Genomic DNA, 16,395 nt, shown 5'->3' with positions numbered 1-16,395 from the left:
AAGAAATACTTATTAAGCTAAAGCCCCGCTGAAAACAATGTTTTTAAAATCACATGCAGCTAGGAGCATCATGTGGCCAAAATGCCAATGAACTTTGAACTCGAGAGTAGTTACTTCATTTAAGCATCTAATGGCTTATCTTTATTCAAATGCAAATGTTCACTGCAGAAATAGAATCAAGTTGTTTTATGATCTAAAAATGTGGAAAAAAAAAACTTGAGTTAGCTAAACCAATGAAGAGAATGCTGTAGCAATACAAGAACGCATGCCAGAATTATTTACTATTTAAAATAAGTGTACGTGTTGACAAGGTTTTTAATAAATGATTAGTTAATTTTAAAAGATCCCAATCCGGTTAAAACTTTTTCATGTGTATGCGTACATATACAAGTATATATACATGTGCATACTATGTATTTATGTATACTCTTGAAAACATATACTTTTAGATAGATCAATTTTTGCATAAGGTGAAGACAGTTCCCATTTTACATATCCACATTTTCCAGTTTTAGGAAGGTTTTAAAACACACAACTAAGTTTTCAATATCGTTACACACACCTAAACTTTTCATGGTTAATAAAAAAAACATGGTTTACTTCAGTCAAAGCTGCCACTAAATGTGTGCTGTAATTACCAAAAGTTAGGCATGTTTTTATTATTGCCAAAACTTTATGTGCGTTTTGAATCACCTAAAAAGTTTGTATGCATTGCCACATGCAAAGACATGCTATCAGAAATTCAAATCACCAGAACCAAGACACAGAAAGATTAAAAGTAAAGAGATATGAAAGAGAAAAGTAGTCAGAATTGACTGTGGTGGGCATCAGGACAGCCTGCCTACAAGCTTTTCGGGTGACTGAGCCTGACAAGGCTCAGCCAATAATTATTGGGCCACTTTAGCCCCTGATCTTCTCATGTACAGGCATAATCAAACTATAACCCTGCACATTGAAAGGATCAGTTGAGTAGCATAATCGGGCCAGGTCAAACAAAAAACCCAGCACAAACATATTTACTGAAACATTTCAATGTGTTCTATTTTTAATTGGGTACTGGGTTCACATGAAACCGAGTCAATAATTGCCGAGCTGGATTTAGATTCTGTTCTTAATGGGTTCAAGCCAGTACACTGGCCCACATCTGCCAAGCCACCTGCCACTCAGTGCAACCTCTAGAGTGACTGAGCTTAGATTAAGCAAACTGCAAGGTGCACATGATAACGCAATGGAAAAGAATTTACAAAACTTATCCAAGTCGAGTTAAAAGGTCAACCAAAATTTAACCAGCTTCATGTTACTCCATGGTCATAATTGATCTTTAAAAAATACATAAAGATTAGGGAAAGCAAATTTACCACTTAGTGAGTGAGACCATCAAGAATCCTCGAAACACAGTCTCTTCTAGAAATGGTGCCAGAACACCAGTTATTCCCAACAAACATGCTGTGCTAATAAAGCAACAAAAGAAAATGTAGTAAGTACACTACTGGAAACCCATGTACTGCAAGATAATTCTATGAGCTTAAGAAGAAAATTCAACCATAAATACTTTTCTTTTCCTTATCCAAGCTGGGTCTGTGGGCTCAAACCCAAGATTTTCCACAATGGAACAGAGTTCTACTGCCCAGCATCACATTTAGCCCCCACAGGTATGAATGACCTTGTTCTGAAGCAATTCAAACTTCAAATTTTCACACAACAAAACTCAGTTTTCAGATGGCAGTAGTTGCAATACCTGACGCTTGATGAGCCAATCAATGGTAACAAGCGAATCAGCACATCAGTCTGAGCCAAAGATGAAACAAAAAATAGTACTAATGTGAAAGTAACATCCAGAATTGGTATATAATACATCATTTACACAAAATTAAAATCTAGGTAACTGGCAAAAAATCAAAATATCGCCTAAGTACAAAAGGAAAGGCCTGAGAATGAAGGAAAAAGAATGCAAATTATATATCAGGGATGGGAGGCTGAAAAACAATTTTGCACATGAACAGGGCACATAAAAGTTTTGAAATAAATTAGACACAAAAATGCACTGGACGAACAATAGTTGTTAAATATCAACCAAGGGATAGCTCCATTCTGTTGGTTTGTAGCACTAGGAAGAAGGAAAATTATTTATGGCTCAACTGAAAAATGATAACATGGCCTAAATCTCAAGGTTAATCAAGTCACATACAACATGGATCAAGCAAGCAACTAATTTCAATCCAACTTGAAAATCAACATTAAAATTTGACCATAATCCAGACAGCATCCTGAGTAGGCTAGTAGGCGACAAGTTCAATAAGATTACCAACAGAAAATGGTTCAAAAAAGTTGATGCAACAAGGAAGCGGAATTTCATGGATTTGAGAATGGGTAAGGGATCTTCCCTACTATATCATTTGATGGAGGTGGTTTTGTTGCTATTGGAGGTATGCGACGTAGAGAAGATCTTCTTCACCCTCAGCAGAGCCTAATTGGTCTAACGGTTACCATTCTGCTGGTAGTGATGTTCCATACAAATCGCAAAAGCTAGAGAGCCAGGCTGAGGATTTTGCAGCATAATCTAGATCAAAGCAGATTAATTTACTTTGCAGCATTGACATTAGGAACCCCCATCCAGCCCCTGATTATGTTCTTATTCTTTTAGATAGTAAATCAAAGTCGAATTCCAGGTTGGGAAGATCACTATGTAATGTACATTGAAAGTTAATAAGGGGAATTAATTTTGCCAATGTTGTAAGTAATGTACCGTATCATACGATATGGTACGATACATATTGTTACTATAAAAGTAATTGATATGATACAAACTTGTATCGTGATACGAGTGTGTATTGTATATGTATTGGATGCATCGTACAATACAGGGTATTGTAAAAGTATCTTCAACAAGATACTATGATCAAGACCTTAATATTCTTGATGATAAACATGTGCACTCATGCACAATAAGAACTCTTAGAACACTTGTGCACAAAAGCACAACCCACTAAATCTCACAAATGCACAAAGGCATAAAAAGCAAACTTTATTAATCACTTGGGCTGTGACCCAAAGCATAATCCAAATACAAAGAGAAGGGCTCTATTTATAGAGCAACAAAAGAGCATATTGTGGGCCTTGGTGGGGCTCCACATGTAGTCATTGGAGCCCTTCCAACGGTCACAAATGTGACCATGGGAGGGGCCCAACGACTATATGTGGGCCCCCCAAGGTACACAAAGTACCACATTTAAAAGAAAATAAAAAGGAAAAAGAAAAGTAAAAAATATACAATCATATTCAAAAAGATGAATATGCGTAAAAGGAGAAAAAGACTAAAATACCCCTACGGCTGATAAATATTTTTATATATATAATTAGATAGATACATATAAATAAATATGAAATATATATGTATATGTATCTCTCTTTATATATATAAAAATATATATGATGAGCATTACAATGATTTGGAATTACAATTTAACAGGTACATCGTATGATACACCTTAACGCATTTTTAAAAGACCCAAAAGTTACTTTTGGGTTTTAAAGACCTCCCTAGAACCGATTTCCTCATTTGTGCAAAGGTCATTAGAGGGGAATCCACATAGCATTGTGGGGCTTGATTCTTGTGCAAAGGAGAGGGATTTTGCAGTTTTCTCACTTAAGAGTGCATTTTTACCCATTTTCACTCAAGTGAGATAAGATAAAAAAATCCTCATTTTTTGCTTCATTTGTGTATGATTTAAGTTTGAGGAGGGTAAGCCCTTTTCTTTTTTGATGTTTTTAGAAAACATTTCTTCATTTTTAACCTTACTCGCATTTTTTGTGCCCTTAGAACTCAAAATTGTCCCTAAGTGTGTTATTGAACATTGTTTTACATCTTTGTGGTGATTAGATTTAGTAATCAGTACTCTAAGAGGTCGATAGAGGGTGGTCTTGGAGGATACCTCCCAAAGGATCCCACATTAAAATATTGTACAACAATTGACTTGGGTCCTCATTGAAAGGAGTAGTTAGGTGTAACTTTTATAGTTTTCTAATGCACAGAGGATTATATAGATTTAAATGTCATGTTGTAGGGCATAGCAACTACTCCTGCGTTATTTTCGTCATCGAAGTTCGCTGTCACTGCTCAGAATGCTAGTATATGACATCATAGATTAGGATATTGCAATTTCAGTTTTCTTAATCATTTATGTGATAAAGGTCTTATTGATGTTAAAGACCGAAGTGTCTCTTCTTCTTGTGTCAGTTGTCGTTTCACTTGGATATTCTTTTTAAAATCAAAAGATCAAGTTTTCCTTATTTTTCGTCAATTCAAGTCGTATGTGAAAACCCAAATTTCAAGAAAAATTCTTGCCCTGCGAATTGATGGTCGTGGTGAATACATGTTGAATGAATTCACACGTTCAATCCATGATAATGGCATTCAGTGTGAGTTGAGTTGCCCTCAGACCTCTCAACAGAATGGGGTCACTGAACGTAAGCATCAACACGTGGTCGAAACAACTTTGACGATGATGTATGATGCAAAATTAAAAGAGGGTCTATGGACTATGTGTACAATGCCCGAGTTTGCATACACCCTGATCTGGATCAGATCTGTCGAGTTCGTGCTTGTACCATTTTCAATCAGATCTATTTGAAGAAAGCTTATGTATTTGAATGCAGGTATGTGTATTTTGGATCAGATTTGCCGTGACACATACTCATGTATGTGCTTATTTTTATGTTCGGTTTTTATTGAGTTTGGCATATATAGATACGCAGACCAGCATGTGTTGTCATGTACACAGGTCTGACCAACCCGTGTACATGTTTGTGAACATGTACATGGATCAACCTGCAGGTTGGTTGCTGTGTATTTTGGTTTGTTCAACCCAACATGCTGAAAATACGTACTTTTCAGCATTGATCAACCCATGTACATGAATTTGATCATGTAAATGAATCAGCCCAAGTTGCTAGCTTGGTAGAAATTTCTGCATAGTTGTTTGAGTACATGAATTTGATCATGTACATGTTTAAGAATGATGTATATATTCTTTCTGAGATGATACATAAACATGATTCAGAATTGATCAATTTTGTAATTGTGCATATCATACGCATGAATCTAAAATTTATTTGATGTTTACATGGTTGTGATCATATGCATGTTTCATTGATTATGCATGGAATTGATCATAAATATTGTATTCTGCAAGCGTCGTATTCACATGCATGTGTGATTGGCTTAATGGGTATTCATATTGTGTATTTCGAATGTGCATTGTGAACATGATCAGAAATAATGTGTGCATTTTCAAATTTTGCAAGGATGCATAAATCTCTTTTGAGATGTGTTGATGGTCAGATGTCAACCACTCCAAACTGTGTAGGCCAGGAGCATGTATTGCTCCAACTGTTGATTTTATTTATGCACTGAAAAATATTTATTTTTGAAAATTTAATGATTTTTCAAAGTTAATCGACTTTTAAATTGTGAGGGTCAGGGGCCGAAATTTATTCGTTTTGCATGTTGATTTGCAAAAGGGTTCTTGTGTTAAGAACTTAAAATTATTTTAAAAGGTAAAAAAGATCAAACAATGTAATTAATCTCTTCCTTGATGTCCCTTCAAGAGTGTGAGAATCTTGGATGGTGGTTTTGGGGGACCGTGAGGATATTAAAACTCCGGGTGTAATTGTGCCCCTGAACCCAATACGGTGGTTCACCTCCTGGCTACGATTTTAAGGAAATTCAGCCACTTTGTTTGGGGTGGTGTTGACTCAAATGTAGTTATTGGTATACCAAGAAAGTATCGTCAGTGAATATTGATTTTTCTAATGTCCCGACACTTGATGTTGATTTCTAATGTTTTATTTGATGATATTGATTCCTGATATCGGTCGAGGAACAAGTGTGAAACTCAGTAATAAAATACAAATTGTATGTTAAACTACAACTAGGAACCTAACTTAGACTTCAGAAATTTGTACCCGTTTTGAGTATCCACGAGTTTAAGGAAAAGTGAAAATTAAACTTGTGTACATTTAATATGGACATGCATGCAAAAGCAACTCTGATAAATAACTTAATAAGTTATTCATGCATGTGCATTAGTTCATGCATTCATGCTTATCTGGTTTCGCATAATATTTGGTTGAATGCCTGAATAGTAGAAAAATTATAGTATGTTATTGCTTGTGATATTTCTCTTAAATTTATGCATGAATTTGTTTGTGCTATTTTCTCACTGTATGAATTTTTAGAGGAATTCTTTAAAAGGACTTCTGTTTTTACTCGTTTTTCTTAAAACTATTTTACAAGCACAGATGTTCAGTGATGTCCTGATTAACTGGCTAAAGACTACGAGTTGTGTGACTAGTGTTCTGGTTTCTGACAGGGTGGCTCTATTGATATAGACGATTTGATGTCCTATGCTATTTGACTTTTGATAAATTAATAAAAGTTTGATTTATTCTTCTATTGATTCAATGCACGGTTTGGTTTGTGGTTTGGTATATTAAATCTGTGATGCCCTGGATCCTTGGGTGAGTTTCCGTAATTGTTTAAAAAAAATCCACTATTTTTACGAAGGTCAATTGGGATCGTTATAGACTCTGTTGGCATTGCTTTGTTTTTCTCTCATTTTCTATAAGCAAGTTCTGATCCTTTTGTATGAAATTTCTTTGTAGCACACAAACGCCAAACAAGCTACCTTCTCGTTTCTACACGATCGGAAAGTTCCACTAAGCTAATTGTCCGCCTTCAGACAATCTTCATGCCAGGCAAGCTCCTTGGTGCGAAAGACAACCAGCTTAGCTTGCAGGAGAACCAACGAACAAAGCCCTAACGTAAAGCTTCGTAAGGGCAATTTCTTCTTTTTGTGATAGTTCCTCACTCAAAGACGGTCAAGCGTAGGCGGGGGAGCGTAGGATACCACGTTTGTGTCAAGCCTACAATTGTGACTTGTGCTATGTCGAAAGCAACGATTGCTTTCGATGCGTTGGTTGCATGAAAACCAACGAAGAAAGCGGTAACTTTGCTAGCAACTTTTGGGGATTTCAGACTAAGGGTTCTTGTTGACAAAGAAGGTATAGTCTAAAAAAAATGAACGCATTTGAAGGTAACCACCCTACTAGTATAGTAGAAAGACCTATCGGACCTAGGCACAAAGAACCAGACTGACCTAGTGGATAAATCAAGAATATGGAAACAAAAACAACAATTGGAGCAAAGAATGTGATTGCATTATCACATGCATCATTTGCTGAAAGAAAGCACTCCAATCCAGTTGCCTCCTCGAAGTGGCTTCCATCGAACCTCCTCACCAAACGCCCTTGGGTTGGAGCAACACAACAAATGAGTAGTTCGCTCCAGGACCCCACCCCCTCGAGAGCTGGATGCCGACCGAGATGGAGTTGGGAGCCAACCTAGAATTTCCTTGGGCTTGCCTTGCCCTGCCGAGAAAGATAACAAAAGTCCTAACACCGTTGGAAAATGTTGGAGACCCATTCTTGGTGTCGTTGTCGGGGACATAAGTTGGACACATCGTTACAGGCAAGAGCACGGAGCATAGCACTTCGCCTAGATTTAGCCTACGACGAGTGTTTCTCTTGAGCCTACAACTTCTGCTATGATGCCTACAACTGACTTTTGTGAAGCGGGGGAGTGACGTAAGATACAAAAAAGTGTACCCCCAACTGTGACGTGCTATGGCAACATTGTTCTATTGAAGGACATTAAATTTACAGTGTCCACATCATCTGGCGTGATCATCACACCCCTTCGGTCCGGTAGATTATCCAGCCCAGGAGACTGGTTGAAGAAGAATTCCTGTGGTACCACAACAGACCCAAAGTAGCACCACCGGCACTTTGCTGGTTACGATCAAGAAGCAACCTGAGTGATGCAGATTACTTATTTCTTAGAAAAGGTAGCACCGGGAGCTAGTGCGGGTTATCTAAGAATTGCTCCATGGATATCATAGAAAATGTTTGATGCTTCTTGGGGCTTCTTTGGCGACTGGGAAGTCACCGGATGCATAGAGAAAAGAGCGACGACAAGACTTGGAAGTGTGGAACGAGACTTTGTCCATATCACCATCCTTTTCATGCTTTTCTTTCCTTCGCCGCCACTCGTTCTTACATACTCTGCAAAGACAAAGTGGTCACCCTGGTGCAACGAGTTCGACAGATGTCAGACGGCTCAACCAGCAACCGAAGGGGCTGATGCTTAATAAGTCCACGGGGAATTCGAGTAGAGGAATGGTTGGACCAATACAAGTGTAACGCCCCAAAATTATTTCGACTTGTGATTTCGAAAACCTTATCGAAAAAAAATCTTTCAAAGATTTAAAGTTTTAATATTTAAAAACGACTGCGGAAGACATTTAGAAAGGAACACAAGTCAACAATCTTGGGTACGTTAGCTGGAAAACCATCATTCACATGTACACCAACTTAAAGGAATTTAAGTAATAAGGCAATAGATTAAAAATTTGCAGTTTATTACAAAATGAGCATTTTATTCCAAAGTTCAAAAAATCTAAGAAAACTCCAAAAGGACCCAGAGACAAGCCATCAGCAGAAAGAAGATGAATCTTGATCCATGTTGCACCACGTCATCGGCCGCCAGTGAAGTCCTACTCCTCACCTGCCCATGAAATGGGTCAGTTTCATAACAAACCAGTAGGTGCACGAACAGATAGGTAGAATGAAAATAAAACAGAACATTCATGAGATAAGCAGTTATCATATTAAAGCAATTAAAACAATTGTATTCTATTCTAACAAATGAAATAAGTGAAAGAGCTGTTAGTTGAAGCAGTGCAAATCTCAGTCATCTATAACTATTCATGAAGATATTCCTTAAGTTCTGATATTAACTGGCCTGTGGGTACGCACAGACGCGAAACGTAGAAACAGCCGAGACCGATCCGGGGGTTTATTATGTCAGGTGTTTTCATTAACCCGGATGGCTGACTGAGTCCGCTACTAAGGGGACGGTCAGTGACCAAGAGAGTAACTCCCCAAAGTCATTCGTGGCCCATGGATGCATCCACCTTCTGCAGAAGTGTCTGGGAATTACCACCTAGGATAATTTATGGTAATCCCAATTCCCCTAACTCCGATGACTGGGGAAAACCGAGTCTTTCCCCGTGGGGTGGTTGTTAACAACCTGTCCATCGAAGTCTTTGTACCATCAATCCTCTCGCTTGATGAACCGTGAAGATCGGATGGGTACGACGGGGGTTTCTTAACCGCCGCCCCATCCTACATGCTCTGGTCCATTAGACCCACTCGAGCATCTTGCCTGTGAAGGCGAAAAGTCACCATTTATGTGATCTCAGCATTGTGCTAATTGCACTCATCGAGGTTGCTACAACCTCATCATCCCACCATCGTAACCCACATAGGACGTACTTGTCCAAAAGTACGATCGTACCTTCTTAAAGGTACAACTACGATGAGAGGGCAACATAATGTTTTATGATTTCTTTTGGTTCCTACATGACATGTTTTGCTTTTCTGAGCAATTGGCCCGTGAAGGCCGATATTATCACATCAAAATCAATAAAGTGTAGATTTCACACTTCAATATACTCCATGATCTTACACAGAATTCATACCGTACATGCCTTAAGGTTTGATTTCAATAGCAATTGCAGTGGTTTTGAGTCTATTCACAAATTCTATCTTAAGTATGCAGTTTCAAAGGAATAAGCATGCATAATAGACAATTATGAGTTAAGTAATCCTACACGTAAACAGGCATGCCAAGTAAACTACTTGACTCTTTCTAGAATGAGTCTACCCAAAGAATTTACATTATGCAATTTCAAAAGAATCACAAAGAGTAAAACTTTGACCAACCAATACTTCTTCAGATACGCAAGTATGCAAAATAACTATTCTATCTCAGAAGTCTTATTTTATTTTGTTCATACATACTATTTGTGCGACTTTCCCCTACCTCGGGATGTCGTGCAGCTGCGTGCGTCTACGCGTGTAGATGATACGAGGCTCGGGCCGCGGAGCCAGAGCGGGGGGTCCGATGCGAGGTCTGCAACAGTGCTACGTTAATTATTATGCGGAGAAAAATAGAAGAAAACAAGCCTGCCTAAAGGAAAAGAGAGAGGCAGCAGGGGTGTGCCCCTGCTGGTCGAAATCAGAAAAACGACAAGAGCGAGCCCTTGCCTGCAGACAGCCGTGGGGTGACAGGGCTGAGCCCTCTGTCAAAAACACCAAGGCGGCAGGGGGGGTCAGCCCCTGCCAATCGCAAAGAAGCAGCAGGGGCTGAGCCCCTGTCGACAAAATAAATGTGGCACCAGAATGCTAAAGTGGCAGGGCTGAGCCTCTGCCACAACAATCAAGTGGCAGGGGCTGAGCCCCTGCCAGAAACGGTTAGGTGGCAGGGGCTGAGCCTCTGCCTGCAAAAATGAATGTGGCAGGGGCTGAGCCCTTGCCAGAACAGCCAAAGTGGCAGGGTCACGACCCCCTGCACAGCGAATACGAAGTGGCAGGGGTCTCGGCCCCTGCCTGCCACAAAAAGAATGGTAAGGGCCATGGCCCTTACCTGACGAGAATGGGGAAATGGCAGGGGGCCCAGCCCCTGCCTGTCGAAAAAGTGGGGAATGGCAGGGCCCCAGCCCCTGCCTGAAGAATTAAGGGACGGCAGCGGCCTCGGCCCCTGCCTGAAGAATTAAGGGACGGCAGGGGCCTCGGCCCCTGCCAGAAACACCTACGAATGGCAGGGGCCTCTACCCCTGCCTGGCAAAAATCATGGAGCCGCAGGGGTGTCCGGACCCCTGCGTGCCGAGGGTCAAGAGCAGCAGGGGGGGAGGGGGGGGTATAACCTGCCCTCCTAGAGGCCAAGAGGCGGCAGGGGAAAGCCCCTGCCTGCCGGAGAATAGAAAACGGCAGGGGCATTGCCCCTGCCTACCGGAGATCGAGAGGCGGCAGGGGCTAACCCCTGCCAGAGAGAGAGAGAGTTCGGGGGTGACAGGGGGCAGCCGACCTCCTGTAGGATTCCCTATCACCCGCGGAGGTGGGGGAGTGTCGCAGGGCCATTGGTGCCCTGCCGACACTCCGGCGCACCCCCAGAAGGAAGAGGGGACGACAAGGGCCTTGCTGGCCACCTGTCGACCCTCCGATGATTACCGGAGAGGCGAGAGGGCACGGCAGGGGCTGTGCGCCGCCTGCCGGCCTCCCGGCGAGGTGACAGAGAGGGGGGTGAGGAAGAGAAGAGGGAGGATGGCGTACCTGGGAGCGGTGGAGGGCGTCGGCGACGTGCGCAGCAAGGAGGAGACCGGCTCGGAGGGGGGGGGCGAGGGCTGCGAGAGGGAGGCGTGACTCCCCTCGCCCTCCAACCTCTCTCTTAAACGCGCAGGGGGGGGCACCCGAATAGGGAAACCTTCGATGGGTTTCCCTATCTTGCCCGGAAGCAAAAGGGGAGAAGGGGGGTTTGCGGCGCCCGAAAACTCGGGTTTTTAAAACCCTAATAAAAAAAGGGGCCCGGGTCGGGTCTGGACCCGACCCGGGTCCAACAATTTATTTCTTTTTAATTGGGGTTTTACATCCTACCCCTCTTAAAAGAATTTCGTCCGCGAAATATTTATTACCTTGAATAATCAAAATACAGGTCAGGATATTTTTCCCTAATATTGTTCTCAGGTTCCCAAGTACATTCGTCAATTCCATGATGTTGCAATCGAACCTTTACAAAGGAAATGGTTTTTGATCTTAACACTTGGTCACGACGGTCGACGATCTCCACTGGTCTTTCTTCGAATGTCAAGTCCCCTCTAATGTCCACATCATCATAATGAATGATGCTCGATGGATCGTGAACATACTTCCTCAACATCGATACGTGAAAAACATTATGGATCCGAGCATACTGCGGAGGTAATGCCACACGGTAAGCTGCTTCTCCAATCCGCTCCAGGATTTCGAACGGTCCAACGTATTTAGGACTCAGCTTTCCCTTCTTCCCGAACCAAAATACGCTCTTCATCGAAGATACCTTAACAAAAACCATCTCGCCAATATCGAAGTTAAGCTCACGTTGGCGCCTATCTGCATAGCTTTTCTGCCGACTCTGAGCGGTACGGAGTCTTTCTCGAATCATCTGCACCTGTTGAGTATAGTGTTGCAAGACTATAGGTGCCTCCAAACTTCGTTTGCAAACCTCGTCCCAGTAAACAGGTGATCGACATGGCCTCCCATACAAAGCTTCGTATGGGGCCATCCCGATGCTCGCATGATAGCTGTTGTTATACGCGAACTCCGCCAGACTGATGTGGGAATCCCACTCTCCCTTCCAGTCCATCATACAGGCTCGAAGCATGTCTTCTAAGGTCTGAATCGTACGTTCCGACTGCCCGTCAGTCTGAGGGTGAAACGCAGTGCTGAACTTCAACTTTGTGCCTAACGCCAACTGAAGTTGTCCCCAAAACCTTGAAGTGAATCTAGGATCACTATCGGAGATAATCGAGACTGGAACACCGTGCAATCTCACAATCTCTCTAACATAGAGATCAGCGAGACTATCCAACGATTGGTTGAGACGGATAGGTAGGAAGTGAGCCGACTTAATGAGTCTATCGACGATCACCCAAATCGCGTCGTGCTTCCTCCGCGTCCTCGGAAGACCGACTATGAAGTCCATGGTGACATCCTCCCACTTGCATAGAGGGATCTCTATCTGCTGCATGACCCCACCGGGTCTCTGGTGCTCGATCTTGATCTGCTGACACGTTAAACACTTCGAGACATACTCAGCCACGTCTCGCTTCATACCGTTCCACCAATAACTGCGTTGTAGGTCCTTGAACATCTTTGTGCTACCAGGGTGAATTGTGTACCTAGACTTGTGGGCTTCCGCCAAAATTTCATCTCGAAGGACCGGGTTGTCAGGAACCCAAAGGTGCTCCTTCAACCATATACTTCCATCCTCCTTCAGACGAAAAGGTGTATCTGCCAGTATCGCTTGAGCCTTCCACTTCTCGTAGCGTGCATCAGTTTTCTGCCCATTGATAATCCTCGCTAGTAGTTCAGGTTGAGCAACAAGGTGGGATAAACCGATAGAACCTTGAGTGATCGCGAAAGGTTCCCATGAGGCTAGGTCTTCGACCAACTTCCATCCAGCAAATAAAGCATTAATCGAAACTTTCGGTGCTTTGCGGCTGAGGGCGTCAGCCACTACGTTCGCCTTTCCTGGGTGGTATGAGAGGGTGAAGTCATAATCCTTGAGGAATTCGAGCCAACGCCGTTGTCTCATGTTCAATTCTTTCTGCGAGAATAGATACTTAAGGCTCTTATGATCGGTGAATGCTTCAAACTGCTCCCCATACAAGTAATGTCGCCATATCTTCAGTGCGAACACCACCGCAGCTAACTCTAAATCGTGAGTTGGGTAGTTCTTCTCGTGAATTTTAAGTTGTCGAGAGGCGTATGCGATCACTTTCCCATTTTGCAACAGCACGGCCCCTAAGCCTGACCCAGAGGCAAGAGTATAAATCACGAATCCGCCCTTACCAGAAGGTAAGGTCAAAATAGGAGCACTGGTAAGTCGCTCCTTCAATAACTGAAAACTCGCCTCGCACTTCTCGTCCTATAAGAATTTAGTCACTTTCTTCAGCAACTTCGTCAGGGGTGACGCAATTTTAGAAAAATCCTGAATGAATCTTCTGTAGTAACCTGCTAGTCTAAGGAAACTTCTGATATCACGTGTGTTCTTTGGTTGCTGCCAACTAAGTACAGCCTCCACCTTAGCAGTGTCCACGGACACTCCTTTCTTAGAAATAACGTGTTCCAGAAACATGACTTCCTCGAGCCAGAATTCACATTTAGAGAACTTGGCATACAAATGTTCCTTACGCAAGGTTTCCAAAACAATTGTAAGGTGCTCCCGATGTTGCTCTCGACTTTCTGAGTACACCAAGATGTCGTCGATGAACACGACCTACTCGTCCGAAAGGCCGTCTTAGGAATATCCTTATTCCTAATTTTGAGCTGATGGTAACCAGACCTAAGATCGATTTTTTAGAAAACCTTGGCCTTCTGCAACTGATCGAACAAGTCTTCGATACGCGGCAATGGGTACTTGTTTTTTATTGTGGCCTGGTTGAGCATTCGATAGTCGATGCACAACCGCAAGGTCCCGTCCTTCTTCTTCACGAAGAGCACAGGAGCTCCCCAAGGAGAAACGCTGGGGCGAATGAATCCCTGATCCAACAACTCCTGCAACTGCTTCTTCAGCTCCTCAAGCTCAGTTGGCGCCATTCTGTAGGGTGCTTTGGAGATTGGCATCGTACCTGGTAGCAATTCAATATTGAATTCTACCTCACGAGACGGTGGAAGTCCCGACAGCTCTTTAGGAAAAACGTCGGGATAATCGCGAACAACATCCAGCTCACCGATGGGAATAGGCATTGGATCTGACTGGATGACACTAACCAAAAAGGCAGTTCATCCCTTCCGCAAGAAGTTTTGTGCCTTAAGCGCCGAGATCATCCGGCTTGCTCAAACCGGTCTGGGAATTCTGAATTCTACTCTCGAAGAGCCTAGAGGTGATAAAACGATCTTGCCATCACGGCAAAATATTTTGTCATGATACTTGTGCAACCAATCCATGCCTAGGATGACGTCAAATTCTGTCATCTCAAGCAGGATAGCACAAGCAGGCAAGTGCCGCTCTGCCACCACTACATCCAATTCAGGTATGTAAGTGGTGCAAACTGTGTTCTTCCCAACGGGGTTATACACGTCTAAAGCGTTATCAAGTGGTTTTAAAGTGATATGCAATTACTTTACGAATTTTTCTGAAACAAACGAGTGTGTAGCACCACAATCAAAGATTGCAAAAGTTGCTTGACCAGCAACAAGAATGGTACCTTGAACGAGATCCCCTTTGGTCAATTGATCGACCGTGGCTGCATAAACTCGACCCGGCTCCCTGCCACTGCTTGGTTGTGCTCGTTGTTGCTGCTGATGAGGTGGTCGAGGAGGCTGAGATACGTTGCCGGTTCGCTTGAGGTCATTTGTTGCTTTCTCCCGGCAGTCGCGTATGAAATGGCCCATCTTGCCACAGTACAAGCATCCGCCAGTGTCCCGCTGACAAGATTGTCCCACATGAGGCCTCTTGCACCTGGGGCAGTTATCTCCCGACGGTTGTCTGGGCGGTGGGTGGCCCTGCTGTCGTTGGCGCTTTGATGGAGGAAATTGTTTCTTCCCTCCCTCAGTCTTTACTGGAAAAGGTGGTCGTTGCCCTGGGCCGCCGGAAAAGGTCTTCTTCTGCTCACCACCGGACGCGGTTGACTTTTTGGCTTGCACACTTTTTGAACGCTCACAATCCTCGTTCAGTAGGGTGGCTGCTGCTACTGCCGCAGAAAAAGTCGCGGGCATGCTCGTGAGAACCCTATGCCTGAGTCCTTCCTTCAGTCCTCGAATGAACTTCCCGGCCCGCTCATGATCATCCTCGAATAGGTGAGGACAATAGCGCTCCAACCGTTGAAATTTGGCGATATAATCGTTCAAACTTAAGTTGCCTTGGCACAGCTCCAAAAATTCCACCTTCTTCTTTTCTCTCGCATGAGGAGGGAAATAGTTTCCGAGGAAAACCCTTCGGAAGGCCTCCCACGGAATCACCTCAGCACCCGGAAATTGCACCTCCCGCGTAGTGTCCCACCACTCGCGAGCGTCGTCCTTCAATCGAAAGGACCCGAACATCGTCTTCTTATCATCAGGGACGGACAACACTTGGAACACCCGCTCCACCTCTTTAACCCAACTCTCCGCCAAGTCAAGATCAACCTTGCAAGAGAAAGTAGGAGGGTCCTGCTTCAGAAATTTTTCATAGGTGGCGGTTGGTGCATTCCTAACAAGGGAACACGGATCCTGATGGGGGCGACCTTGGTTACGAATCGCCTCAGCCAAGGAGTTGAGGGTATCCATCATGAATCCCCTCTGTTCACGCAACTCATCGGCCAAGCTGTGGCTTGAGTTTCCCGCCATCCTTAAAAAACAACCAAGATTAAAGTCAAAAAAATACTGAAGACGTACAAGTAGGCATAAGTATAGGAGCAAAGGCAAAAACATAGATCTTTATTACGAAAGTCAAATATTTAGAATCCAGCTGTGCTGGTACATAAGCAAAAGTTATATTCCGTAATTATGAATGAGTTCACAGACTCCAACAAAACTGGGTAAGGGTTACCTCCCCTTAGGGACGGCTAGAGTACTTCCTAAGATATTCTCTTCTATTGTCTGTGTGCCTGAATCTGCGCTTAGGAGTGAAGGGAAGTGGCTCCTCGTAGGAGGGCTCCTGCCCGTAAAGGGGCGTCGCCAGAGTATATTCCGGTGAGCCAAGGCTATAATCTGAAGAATCTGTCGCAGGTGTGTATGTGGGTGATACACCGCCCA

At 43.1% G+C, this 16,395-nt stretch overlaps 1 protein-coding gene across 2 annotated transcripts in view; it reads right to left on the bottom strand.

Moving 5' to 3' along the window:
• Positions 1 to 16,395, bottom strand: part of LOC149816813 (CAAX amino terminal protease family protein) — a 225,456-nt gene that overhangs the window by 148,588 nt on the left and 60,473 nt on the right. For both annotated transcript variants that reach the window (XM_089986587.1, XM_089986586.1), the window contains exons 6-7: positions 1,739 to 1,788; positions 1,359 to 1,451 (exon numbers count right to left, since the gene is read on the bottom strand). In XM_089986587.1, the coding sequence (XP_089842713.1) occupies positions 1,359 to 1,451; positions 1,739 to 1,788 (143 nt within the window). The remainder of the gene's footprint in view (positions 1 to 1,358; positions 1,452 to 1,738; positions 1,789 to 16,395) is intronic.

The sequence above is a fragment of the Nuphar pumila genome, chromosome 14, assembly GCF_984573655.1.
Source record: "Nuphar pumila chromosome 14, dmNupPumi1.hap1.1, whole genome shotgun sequence".
Taxonomy (NCBI): Eukaryota; Viridiplantae; Streptophyta; class Magnoliopsida; order Nymphaeales; family Nymphaeaceae; genus Nuphar; species Nuphar pumila.
Note: the sequence above shows the minus strand (reverse complement) of the source record. Positions and strands in the feature narration are given on the sequence as shown.